This window comes from Telmatherina bonti, assembly GCF_933228915.1.
Source record: "Telmatherina bonti genome assembly, chromosome: 13".
NCBI lineage: Eukaryota > Metazoa > Chordata > Actinopteri > Atheriniformes > Telmatherinidae > Telmatherina > Telmatherina bonti.
Window position 1 is genome coordinate 10,249,559 of NC_136611.1, and position 13,665 is coordinate 10,263,223.

At 43.5% G+C, this 13,665-nt stretch overlaps 1 protein-coding gene across 3 annotated transcripts in view; it reads right to left on the reverse strand.

Moving 5' to 3' along the window:
- Positions 1-13,665, reverse strand: part of camsap1b (calmodulin regulated spectrin-associated protein 1b) — a 28,898-nt gene continuing 15,233 nt past the window's right edge. For 2 of the 3 annotated variants that reach the window (XM_079252060.1, XM_079252058.1), the window contains 13 exons: positions 11,390-11,531; positions 11,006-11,145; positions 10,773-10,869; positions 9,199-9,355; positions 8,769-8,854; positions 8,602-8,686; positions 6,259-8,503; positions 5,059-5,195; positions 4,757-4,971; positions 4,524-4,626; positions 4,273-4,385; positions 3,235-3,353; positions 1-1,903 (listed from right to left, as the gene is read on the reverse strand). In XM_079252060.1, the coding sequence (XP_079108186.1) occupies positions 1,607-1,903; positions 3,235-3,353; positions 4,273-4,385; positions 4,524-4,626; positions 4,757-4,971; positions 5,059-5,195; positions 6,259-8,503; positions 8,602-8,686; positions 8,769-8,854; positions 9,199-9,355; positions 10,773-10,869; positions 11,006-11,145; positions 11,390-11,531 (3,936 nt within the window). In that variant the 3' untranslated portion in view covers positions 1-1,606. The remainder of the gene's footprint in view (positions 1,904-3,234; positions 3,354-4,272; positions 4,386-4,523; positions 4,627-4,756; positions 4,972-5,058; positions 5,196-6,258; positions 8,504-8,601; positions 8,687-8,768; positions 8,855-9,198; positions 9,356-10,772; positions 10,870-11,005; positions 11,146-11,389; positions 11,532-13,665) is intronic. The other variant, XM_079252059.1, reaches the window with a different exon arrangement.

Here is a 13,665-nt window from a genome sequence, read left to right on the forward strand (position 1 = left end):
AAACGACGAATCAAGTACGGTGTTTTTGGAAACAGCAGTAGTTTCATATCAGTGGAGGCCCTTCTGTTTCATTTAGTGTTTGCTTTTAGTTCTGGGAGCACAAAAGCAGTGTTATGGGTTAGTTTGGAGATTTAAGAAGTAAAAATGCAAACAAAGAGAAAGTAAAGTGCTTGTGCAACACTTCTGGTTGTTCTCCAGGCGAACGGTTTCAACAAGAGAATAAAAAGAGGAAGAAATGCACTTTTATGTCTGAGAAGACAGAGAAGAGACAATGTGGCAGTGTTGGTCAACACCTTGGAGGAATGTTCTTTAATGTTGATACACAACTGAACCACAGCCCCCCCCCCGCCTCAACTACACCAGCCTGTTGTGAATAAACAGAATACTGTCATCTGAACGGGTTTACAGAGCGGCGCAGGAGTGTGTTGTGCCGCTGGCATGAATAAAGACAGAGCAGGCTGACATGCCACAGTGGAGGCGGAAGAAGAGACGGGGGGGGGGGGGGTACATTGCATGAAAGAAGCCGTCGACAAGTGTTCATGGGTGCAGCATTTTTTTTTTCTTCGTTTTTTTTTGTTTGTTTTAAGTACACAGGACAATAGAAGAGTGCCCGGTGAAGAAACACAACTAAGCTCTAAACATCAGAGAATTGCCGTTATGATGAAAACACATAACATCTGCTTCAGCTCTACAACACACCGCTGCTAGAATAACAAAAAAGCTAAAACAAAAAAACAAAACAAAAAAACAACATAATTTCTGTACCAAGGCCTGTTATTTCCCATCACCCCTTGAAAGAAAGGATGTTTACAGAAAATTTAAAATGAGCATTGTGGTTTTTTTTTGGTCATACACACATCCAGCGCTACACAATCAGCGTCTGGTTTACAAAGCAGGTGGATAGATAGACGCTAGTACCATGATGCATGAAAGGCCAACAGATGTCTGAGGGAGGCTGCAGAGTGCCCCCCCCCCTCTGACAAAAGAAGAAGACATTTAAGAGCAGCGGGTTTTTGTTTTTTTTTGGAGATCCCTGGTGAGGCAGAAATCGGCAATGCCAGCCTGGTTGGACCGTCTGTGGAGGGGAAGAGAAGTCCAGCGGTCCTAAAGGGTTTGTATAAAAGCCCCCAGTTTCAGATTTACAGAAAAGAGAGACAGGAACCCCCTCCCCATCCTCGTCCATGTCGAGACTCTCAAGTTTCCATTGATCTAAAGTGGAGGGGGAGCGTTTTATAGTGCTGCAGCGGCGCTCTCACCGTGACAGTGCTGAACTAATAAATACTTCATGTAAAAATGAACATTCACTACATGGAAGGAAAAAAATCAACGCCACATGCTTGGTTTATGGTCGCCGAACCCACTGCAGTGACATCACAGGGTTGCAAGCACCAGTCCTTCCTCAGATCACACACACACACACACACACACACACACACACACACACACACACACACACACACACACACACACACACACACACACCTTCCCTTGTTTCTGCCCAGGTCCCGTCTACAGACGTCCACGTCCCACGTGTGGACTCTCCCAGATTCAGGGAAACAAGCAACATGAAGACACGATGATTCCAGTAACTTACTTCCAGTAAAAGTTACTTCGCACTTTTCTTTGGCACGGCGCTTCTCTTGGCCTGCCACAGGTGGTTGTGGATGGTCAGGGCGTCCACGCTGACCGACACGGTCTTGGCAGGAATGACGGTGAACTGCTTGCGGTCCGAGCTGTACTTGTACAGCTTGTCGATCATCTTCCTGCTGATGCTCTTGGGTCCGGTGCCCGTCACCTTCAGGATCTCCTCGGTGTCGGGGAAGTACGAGTAGAGCGCACGGAACTGGCAGCCGCCGTCGCGGAACAGGATCATCAGGTGGTTGGACTCGCACTTATCCAACTCCTGGGTGGGGTAGGCACAGGCAGGAAATAAAATTTTATGAAATAATTAGACACTAAGATATGAAATTTAAATGGTTTCCATCTGTTGCAGATAAATAGAACAGAGAAAAAGACGATGAATCGAAAATGAAAAACACCCTAAAGCAACATGATGAGATCCACCGCCATCGGCCTGGGCGCCACCTTCATGAGACCAATACAAACTGATTTAAAGTGATGATTTTTTTCTTTTTATTCTTATTAAAATTTGTGTGAATCATTACTTTGGGTGGGACTCAAAGTAATAAAAAAAAAAAAAATCTAATTAATTACAGAATTTGTAATTAGGCCCTGCGATGGACTGGCGAGCTGTCCACGGTGAACGCCGCCTCTCGCCCAACGCCTGCTGGGATAGACTCCAGCTTCCCAGCAACTCTTCATCAGACTAAGCCGTTTGGATAATAAATGAATGAATAAAGGGTTTCTAATTAATTAATCTCGATTAATCGCATTTTAATCTCATAATGAAATTTGCCCCAAAAAAGAAAAGATTTTTTGACTTAAATGGATTTTAATTCATTGTTAAATCAAATAACAGTAAAAGAGAATAATTTAGTAAACTCAAACTAATTACTAATCTCTGGATAAGTTAACTTAACCTTGGAAAGGGTAAAATAGAAATAGAAAACATTCCTGGCCAAAGTGTCATTTTAAATACTGTAACTAAGAGCTGCGGCTCCAGTTACTCTAATTAAGAGTCTACAACCTGTTAAGAGTCATTTTAACTTTAGAAATGTTTCATCCATATTATTAGACATGAATATCTGACAGTAAACCAGGACGAGTCTACTTCACTCTGATCAGGCAGCAGAGGTGATCACCTCCTGCTCGGACTGCAGCGTGGAGCTGCATGAGGGCTGAAATACGCAGCGGCTGGGGGCTTCGCAGCTGCAGATAACAGAGAAGAAAACTACACGATATTTTATTGTTGCTTACCGAGAGTCGCCGATGCCACCAGAAAAAGACGCTAGCTCTTCAGTGAACCCACTGAACGGTCTGAAACATCTCTAAATACAGCACCAATAAGGCTAAGTTAGTAGCAGAGGTACTGTGTGCAGCAGTGTAATCGGCATACCAGGAAATTTTGCTCTGACAAAGGTTCCCTGCGATTAAATGGGTTATTTTTTAATGTTAATGTTTCTGTAATTAATTAGTCATAATTTCCACGTGAAGTCCTGCCCCTATTTTAAATATAAACAAAGCTTGAAAGTTTATGTTATCAAACAGTTTTAATCTGTTTCAGACACTGAAATAAACTCTTTAGAGTCTCTGAACGGCAGGCCGAAGACTCACCTCTAAGATCTGGTTCTTTTGCGGTTCGTTGACTTTGCCAGCCAGGCAGCAGTGAGAGATCGCGTTATGGATGATCGGCTTGTTTGACTTGGCGCTGGGCTCCTTGAAGAGTTTGGGGCCTGAAGAGGAAAAAGTCAGTCAGATGTTGGAGACTTCTCAAATTTGTTTCACCTTTTTTTCCCCCCATGATTCGGTTGCATTTTTGAAGACACCAGTGTTTCTTTTTTTCCACTGGCGACATGCGGGGGGGGGGGGGGGGGGGGGGGGGGGGGGGTCACCTGTGAGTGGTCAAAATAAATTCAGCTTTTATCCAGCATTTCTTGTTCAATCTCATTCAGGTTTTCTGCATCGCAGAAATCAAAGGGACATAAAACTTCTCATTTTTACATGAGAATGAGGTCAGATCCACTTCAGGAGGTTCCACTGACACATTTAGTCAGACTTGTCTTGTAATTTGTTCAGGAACTCCAAACTGGAAACAGTATTTAGTAGGGCTGTGACGAAATGCTTTTGTCCTGATTCGATTCCAGTTATTTGGGACCCGATTCGATTTAAATTGCGATTCTCATGATTCTATGATAATGCTGGTTTTTGTAAATTAAAAATAAATAAAGAAAATACAAAGCTTTTTTTGTTCGTGATTTTTCTTGATTTCAGTTACGAAACAACAACACGGTAGCCAGATCATCATTCTGCTGCTATAATGCCCAAGAAGACGAGTAAAAAGAGCAATAAAGATAAAAATAATCAAAATTTCATAATGGATTATTATTTATTTTTAAAAAAAATATTTTTTAAAAAACAAAAAAAAATCTATTTTAAAATTGTGAAGCAAAAAAAATACATATATAAATAAAAAAAAATTTTATTCAATATTTTCTTCAATTTTCAACAGGATTTGCAAACCTGGGATGAGACTTGTGATCATGCAATCTGGCATAAATGATCTTAAATAACTGACCAATAAATAACACAAAAGGGTAAAAAGTAGTGGTGTCCAATAAAGCTGAAAACACAACCAAACATCTGCGTGGTTACCTGTGTATTCAGCCATAGAAGTGATGGAGGATGCAGTGGAACCGTTGTCCCAGTCTCTTTCTGCCGCTCGGCTGTTGTTCCGGCTGCCTGGAAACGACTCCACCGAGTCGCAGCTAAACGCAGAGAAACAAACGGGATTAACCGATGGGAAAAAAACAGATAAATAATCACCACACAGTACTTTCACAATGGACAGAATATTCTCACTCATCAACGTTTATAAGTATGAAGACGATCAGAAACAATATTACCGCTGAGAGCCGGCGCCGCCAGAGTTGACGCTGTCGGCCTCGTTTGTAGCCGCGGAGGCCAGAGACAGATTGGAGCCGGACTGGGCGTTGCTCAGGTTGTCAGCTACGTGGACAGGAGACACTCGGCCATTTTATTACAGCTTCATATCAGCTGGACTTAAATTACTCCAAACAAGATGCATGAAAAGTAGAACAACGTGCCAAACTTTTTATTAAAAGTATTGATGTCTCACGTGTAGAAGAGCACTTGGAGAAGTTATCACCAGAGGATTCCTCTCTGAAGACAGACTTGGGTTTGTGTTTTTGCTTCGGTTTGGGGGTTTTAGGCTTCTCGAGGCCTTGCTCCTCGAACATCTCCTGCTGCTTCCTCCGCAGATACTCCTGTTTTATCAGCTCCCGCCGCGTCTTCTCCTCTTCCTTACGCAAACGATCCTCCTCGGCTTTCCGCCTGCCGTTGAAACCAAACACCTGAATACCAGACTTTTCCAGTACGATGAGACCTGAGTTTTCTGTGGATGGTGAGACAATCTTTTACCTGGCTTCGTCTCGTTTGAGTTCAGATTCTGCTTCTAGTTGCTGTTTGCGAAGTCGAGCCTCCTCAGCTTTCTTCTGCTGCTTCAGAAGGAATGCTGCCCTCTTCTTAGCAAGCTCATCCTCTGCTTTCTGCTCATCCTGCAGCATGAAAACACCGTTTTTATTCCATACAACTGTGACGATAAGGTCGCCCAGTCTCCAGGAAATACTGCTTGTTTCAACTTTTGGCCAAGAAAGAAGAAAAAACCTGCAGAAATAAATTCTACTTAAAACAAAAAAAAAATCTTTAAAAAACCTTACTTGTTTACAAAGATAGATCTCACCTGGATTGAACAAAGCAAATAAAGAGCCTCTCATTGGATAATTACAACCAGGATGATTATGTTTCTGTCGGGAACAAGTTCCTGAAGCCAAACTGACTCAGTAGCTTCTCGTTTCTTAAACAGCCAAGCTGGAAGACGTCCTGCGGTCATCTCAAAATACTTCATCTGTTTTCATCAAGTACAGAAAACATCTAAGGAGATTATAGAAACTATCAAGACTCGGCTAATGTTGTGATTAGTGATCACTTAATCTTTGGTGAACTCAGGGCTTTGTTTAAATCTGGGGTAGGTCATGCTGGGGAGCTAGCAAGATGTAAGAGTGGCTCCTCCCCCTCTGGTTTTGTTCCTTGCGAGATCCAACGTTTTTTTATTCGCAGATTTTTCCCCTAACAATTTTCTCTTTCTTGGATGTTTAGTGGGAGGCGGCAAATTAACCGAGCCGGGTTGGGAAATCCTTCCTGCATTTTCTCAGCCATGTTTACCTTCAGAGTTTCTTCTTCATTATTTTGTATTTTCATCCCAACATGCTGTTTATATGCAGGGTGTGGCTATCAGGTATGCGCTGCTGGAGGGGGAGGAGGGGAGCCGGGAGAAGAAACTTACCAAATATAAGAACTGAACAACTTTATTTGGATCCGAACATTTGGGTTGGTCTGAGTTTTTACAGATTTACAGTAAACTGAGGGGTCTAACTATATTTCTTATTGTTCATGATTACGTGTGTGTGTGTGTGTATGTGTGTGTGTGTGTGTGTGTGTGTGTGTGTGTGAGAGAACACCTCCATTACAGATCAACATAAAGCAGTTTGACAGTGTCTAAAAATCTTCTTCATCATAAAATTTTTTTTTAAAAAAATAAAATAAAAAAAATGCCGTTACCTTAAAGAAGAAGCCCATGACTGCTTTCTGGTCTCCTTCTTCCCCCTCAGTTGTTTCCTCTTCATCACCCTCCTCTTCCTCAGGGGGCTTCAGGTCTGACAGGTCCACCTCTATCAGGTGGGCTTTGATGCGCTGCATCTCCTCTGAGTTTTCCCTCCCCAAAGCATCTGAGGAACTGAGCTCAGACTCCCTGGGGGAGCTGGACAGGCGCTCAGAGGTCACCTCAGAGGCAATCACAGATGTCAGATCCACTCGGGTCGGCAGCCGCATGTTTGCTTCATCGTGAAGGCGGAAGGTGGTGCTTCGGACGTGGCCAGATGCCGGCCTGTCGATTGTCTCTCCGGCTGTGGGGTGTCTGGCTTGTTCAACCCTGGGGGACCTGCCCCCAGTCAGCTGCCTCGGGTTCGGTAACGTCTCTAACCCACTCTGAGTGGGGGTCCTGAAGGCCTGCCGGCTCTGCTCTTTAGCGATCTTCAGCTCTGACGGTTTGGACCTAGAGCTACGCCCTGAGCTTAGCTTGGGGGGTTTTCTGGTCGGAGCGGTGCCAGAGAGGTGCTCCACAAAGTGGAAACCCGACCCGGTCTTAGATTCGCCGTTTTTATCAAGGGTGTGAGGAGGAGGAGGAGGAGGAGGAGGAGGAGGAGGAGCACCGGGTGGAGACTGTACATTCTGTTTCATCATCATCTCCTGCTGCAGCGACAGCTGCATCATCTGCTGCTGGATGCTGCCGATGGCTTCGTTCAGCAGCTCGATGGAGCGGCTGCACTCGTTCAGGTCCAACTCTTCGTCTAGATAAAAGCTGCTTCCTTTCTTCTCTGCTTCTAAGGCACCGGGAGGGACACCTCCCTCCATCTCCTTCTCTCCTCTCAGCTTATCGACACACATGTCGTCTTTACTCGGCGGTCCTTTCTCGCCGTTGAGATCATCTTTTGATATGTCAGCTTTAAGCGGGTTGGGCAACGTGTCGCTTTTTCCTCCACCTTTCTTTACAATGTGCAAAAAGGCGGCTTTGCCCAGCTTCTGCCTCTGCTTCGCCGACAGCACCTCCATCTTCTTCTTCTGGTGCTCGATGGCGCGGCGTTTCTCCTCCAGCTGCATGCGGAGCTGAACAATTTCAGAAGCCAGTACATTCACGCCACTGCTGCCGTCTCCTGCGCGCGTGCATCCTCCCAAAGGAGATGAGGGGCTCTGGTCTCTTTTCACTCTCCAGGACGAAGCCAGAGGCCCGCTGCACTCTGATCCATCGGGAGTGGTCCTTTGGGAGCTGGAGGCGCTGGAGCGAAGGTCATGGTTGCTGCCGAAGCGCTGCTGCTGGGCTTTTCGCTCGGCGAAGGAGGTCATGCGCACGCTGCCGCTGGCCATGCTGCTGCTCTGTGAATGTGTGCTGAGGCAAGGGCTGGACCGACCGCTGCCCCCGTTAAAGTCTTTGTCCTCGTGCTCTTTCACATTCATGTCCTCTTGGAGCTTGGCCGATTCTTCTTCTTCGTTGTATGCTTTCCTGGGATAGTTTGCATCTTTAGTAGTAAGAGCTTCATCCAAATCTTCCTCCTCCTCATCCAGGTCCTCCAGTTCAGCATCCCGGCCCTGGCCGCACTTTGGTTCCTCTGTATCTGAATGAAGGTAGAAGCCGTCGGCCGGCTCCTTGGAGGAGTCCACACTGCTGGTGAGTGCAGATCTGAGACCAGCCCGCTGTCGCGGCAGCTTACCCGACGCATCTTCTTCCTCGCTGGTAGGGGTAAATGTTTGGTTCAGAGTGGAAGGAGCTTTCCTACGAACAGCTGCCGTCGATCCATCCAAGCGTAAGGAGCCTCTACCTGCAGATCGGTTCACCTCACCACTCTCCTCCTCCTTGTTCAGGCATACAGACTTCTCTTTGGCCGTTTTCAACGTGGCAGGCATGAGTGGCTCCAAGTAAAAGCCGTCCGAGGCAGGATTGGGGTCTGAGGAAGCTCTGTCTCCAACTGCGGCAGCTGCTTTGGAACCGGTCCTGGCGACCGCCACCAGAGTTTCTTCCTCATCTTCGATGTTGACGTTGCTCAGCAGGCTGTGGCCGTTGACTCGGCGTATGGCAGCGTGTGGAGGTTGGTGGACAGACGTCTGGTGTTTGGGAGTGACGTTGATGACGTTAGATGCCAGGCTGTCCTTACTGATGGAGCGAGCCAGACTCACACTGTCGACGGATGCCATGTCTGCATCGCTGTCTGTGGTTGAATGCAACATGAAGGGGCTCAGCGTGGAGAGTGGTCTGCAGAAACACAGCACGCGCAAAAAGCTCTGCTTAGATACTCAGATCAAAACCATAATGAAGCAGAATGACAGCAGTGGTTATTTATTTTAAGGTACCTTTGTCTCTTCTCTGGTAACGTTACAGAGCTTCTCAATTGCTTTCCATCCATTTGAGTCAGAGAGTTTGAACGGTTTCTCAGACCTACCGCGAAAGAAGACGCAAAGCATGACTCGGACTAGAAACAGAACAGTCGTTCCTGAAACACACGAAGACTAGTCTTTACCTGCACTGTCCTCTCCTTGCTGCTTCTGTTGTCTCTGTCTCAGGGGCAAGAGTGGGTGGGAAGGACTAAAGGTTGGACCCCCCTTACTAAAAGCAAACAAAAACAATCCCAACTTACTTGAAGCTCTGTTAGCAGAGGAAATTGGCTGGAATTCAAGTTACAGCAAACATAAAACATATTTTAAGCCCATGAAATGCTTCTTGTTATGTTTGTTGTTTATGAACCAGAAGAAACACACAACAAGCAAGCAGGTTGCATGAAAAACAGCACAAAGACTCACATCAAACCATCTTAACACAGAGCAAACAGAGAGTTAGAGGTGAAGGAGACATGAGGATGTAAACGCTGCATATCCACCCACCCTGGTAGAGCTATTGTTAGCTGTTATCGTGACGGAGGAGAATGTAAAGGAAAGTGAGCGGAGACTTACAGGGGGTCAGGGTCTTCATGGTGCAGGAAGTACCTGTTACAAGCTTCAGGGCTGCTCTGGTTATCAGCCACGCCTGGACTAGGCAGGAAGCTGCGCTTGGTGGCGTTGGAGATGGGCACAGACGGCCGGGCACTCTTGGGATGAGCGATGGCTCGAGCTGAAGAAAAAAAGGGACACAGACAATCAAACTTTAAAATGACTTTTCTAACTGTAGTCTTGCATCAGATTTTATTTAATCCTCAATAAGACGGGACACTGCAGGAGAATCGGGCTAAATTTATAACCAGCAGGGTGGCGGGGGCAGCAACCTCAGCAGGGAAGCCCAGACTCTCTCTTCCCAGACACATTTTCCAGCTCTTCCGGGGGATCCTGAGGTGCAACAGTCATCCTTATGACATTTTTTCTTGCGTTATTATTTGCATAGAAATTCTTAGACCCAAGCAACAAAGGCGATGTGGCCTACTGAAACCCTAGTTGTTTGTGTTTTAAGTTTCCTGAAATTTAGCAACAAAATAAGGAAATCAGGTATTGTAAAGACAAAACCGCCCTAGTTTTCGTGCATTTTTAAGAAAAAAAATCTAAGAAAAACAAATCTGAACACATATTAAGAGTCAAAAATTTAAATCAAACTGTGAATAAATTATTATTGTGACAATGTGCTTTCGTCCCAATTCGATTCCGATTCGATTTAAATTGTGATCCTCACAATTGTTCAATATTGCTGATACAATATTTTTGTAGATTAAAAACAAGTAAAAATGTATAAAACCTTTTTTCTTGATTTCAATTAGAAAAAAAACAACACAGTAGCCAGACCATCATTTTGCTGCTATAATACCCAAGAAAACAAGTAAAAAGATCAATGAAAACAATAAAAATGACTAAAATTAAATTAAATTAAAAAATCGATTTTTTTGTTACAAAATCTTTTTTTTTTTTTTTAAGTAAATAATATTAATCCACTGTAATTTATCCCACCCCTAATTAAAACCCTTTAGTAAAAACTGAAACTAAAAACATGCAGAGCTTAAATGTAAAGTCTGGTAAGTCTAAGTACTGCTCAAGTGGAGATTTTTTACCAATTTTTTTTTTTTTTTTTTTTTTTAAAGAAAATGGCCTTTAAACTCGTGGTCTGTGGAATTTATGGCATGCTTGCTATAAAACAATATTTACAGACATCATATCCAATTAAATCAACAGTAACAACAATCTATGGCACATCAAAGCTGACGAGATGAAGAGATTTGTCTCGTATCTCTCACTGTACGCTTGTGATTCCCGACAGCTTTCACACCACTTCAGCAGCAAACTGAAACTCCACCATGATACTGTGGATTAATCTTCATTGTGACTCCTGTCTTTGCACATCTCGGGTAAAAAAAAAACAAAAACTCACTGATCAGTTTATTCAAACACGCAACATGAGATGTTGCTGTACACACACAGATTCGCTGTCACTACACTCACCAGTTTCTCCCTAACAGCTTCGTGCCGATGCACTTGTGGGCATTTTTTTAACTGACCTCAGTGTTTGTGTTGTCCTTTAAACCCCACAACTTGTTTTACAAGCTTACCATCTTTAAACTCCTGGAGATCTCTGGGCTGGACGAACTCCGGCTTGACCGTTTCAAACCACCAGAAAAGTTCAGCGATGAACACCATCACATTGTGCTACACAAAACACACACACACTGTCACAAAAGGTATTTATGCAAATACATGGTGACATGAAAGAACTGATGGATGATGAACATTTAAGATAATTAGAGATTACTTTTGCAAGTCAAACATCTATCAGTCTTTGCACCTTAAGCACTAGTGGTGAGTAGAGCATGTCCTCCGCTGTCAGATAGCAGCTTTTATTCAGGTACTCGTTGGCAAACTCTCTGAGGAGCTGGACGTTGTACAGACTATCAGCGATAGAGGGGACTTCCTTCAGGCAAATATCTGATCAGACAGGCAGAGACGGTTAGATCAGGATACAGACCAGACAGTTATAAAGGTCACACTGAGAGGCCTGGATCTGAAAGCCATGTGCAAGCAACAAAAATTGCATGACATATGGAGTGAAATCACAGGAAGTCTGATACACAGATACAGATACACTGATGCACTGATACAGAAAACACCTCTCAATGTTTAACAACCAAGTATGGAGCGTGTGGAAGGATTTGCATAAAGAACACCACACCTTCCAGCTTCATGATGTCCGGGCAGTAGTAATGAACCACGGTAAGCAATGGAGCTCCATCACAAATATTCCTCATCAGGTCTTCCAGCAGTGGGAAGAAGGGCAGCTGGCGACCTGAAGCGTGCTCCCGACGGTACCGAACCTAACCAGCAGGGGGAGATGATCAGTGATTTATAAGAAGAAAAACCCATGACAACAACAGAGAGCATCACAAAGGTGCTGTCAGTACGTCACATACAAAAAATCAAGCTAAAAGCTATGACTAGTACACAACCATCAACCTGTTGTGTCACATCTGTATGAGTGAATCTGTCTATTCACCATGAATGTCTCTCCTTCAGTTAAAGCTGTTGCCTATTAATGTAGGCGTCAGGTCAGGTCAGGGTTCTCCCCTGGAGATTCACAGCAAGAAGTATTTTACTGGAGGTGGCGTTTTATTTCAACCTTCCTCACCAAATTGTTTAAAACACGCCAATGTTGAAAAAAAAAGGCCTAATGATCAGCCAAGTTAGGGAAAACCCAGAAGACCTGGTTAACTGTGAGGAGATGGAGGTGAAGGTGTTAGAGCTGTGACGTGACAGAAACAGAGAGGAAGGGAGGTCAACCTCCCTCTGGTTTTAATGAAAAGGTGGTCAGTGATAAAACCCAGTTACACCAGTTGGCTGAGATGGAAACTGGGGTAATCACTGGCCCACTTACTGTATGGGAAAGAAGTGTATGTTAAGCCAAGTAACCCAGTAGTAAATGGGCTCATTCAGTAGTTAAAGTAAATGCAGCAGACTTGTGCAGTTGCATCTCCTCCATGAAGAATATAAATGCTAATCACATTAAAATCTTTATTAAATTTGGAGTACAAACCTCACAAGAGGTTTGAGAAGACTTTACTAACTAGTACTACTGCATTTTACTTTGACTGTTTCTGCATGACTTCCTGATGTTTTAATTATGCTGGGACAAACCCTCTTGATGAGCAGTCAATCTGAAAATCATTTCTGCACCAGGACAAGATAGATTATTGTGATAAAAACAGGAAATATCTCCAAAAAAGACAAAAAATCAGCTGGGGTCATTTTATTAAAACCACATGGAGTTCGACCTTAAATTCTGCCATTACTGAGACAACATCACTCAGTTTCCAGTAACGTGATCATTTAACTGCATGCTCATTGCGGAGGTTTCAGTTTGCAAAGCTAGTAAGTTGCTAGAATAATTATAGCTACTGCAATATCAGGTTTTTACTGTATTATTATTGTAGGCATCCATGTTATGACGTCATCTATATATTGACAGAAAACTAACAAGTAAGTAAGATTAATGCGGTTTTACTGGGCTGCATCAGATTTCTTCGCTAATAAATGAAAAGATTTCTATTAATAGTTAAAACCTTTCCTGAAATACAAAAGAGGAACAATGTAGATAATTTTAAAACGCCACACGAGGTTAAAATCTGCAACCTGCAAACACTGGGCATCTTTTTTACCAAAAGCCACATTGTTAATGTATATTTGCATAATAAAAACAATACTTCAACTTTTTTTTTGACATTGCTATTTCACAAAACTACACCAGATCCACTGAGGCAGCTTTCGAGACGAATCCCAGGAGAGGCTAAGGACTAGGGGGCTGAAAAATCAAATCGAAAAATCGAATATCGGGATTTTTTTTGTTTCACAATTTTGAATTTAAAAAAATAATTTTTTTTTCAATAAAATACCATTTTTATTGTTTTTATTGATTTTTTGACTTGTCTTCTTGAGCATTATAGCAGCAGAATGATGGTCTGGCTACTGTGTTTTTTCCTAACCAAAATCAAGAAAAATTACTAGCAAAAAGAAGTTTTATAATTTTTTTTGTGTGTTTTTAATCTACAAAAATCAGCAATATTGAAGAATTTTGAGAATCGCAATTTAAATTGAATTGGCACCCAAACAATTGGAATCAAATCGGGACAAAAGCATATCGTCACAGCCCTACTAAGGACAATGAGCTCAACTACACATCAGGATCTACATGAGGACGTCTATTCCCAGGTTACAACACACTGTACCACTTCTGAAAGATCCTGCGACTCCAGCATGCAGTGGGCTAGCTCTGCCATGACATCAGGCTGATACACAGAGCAGAAATAGTGTCAGAGGAAGCCGTGGGCACATAGGAGAGAGTGTGTCAGAGCAAAAGACTGGAAGTACAATGACAAAGCAGATTAGTGACAAGAGGTGGTCTGCAAAGCAAAGGAGAGGTGTAGGCAGGGATTTGCTCTTTATTCTCACTGGGCA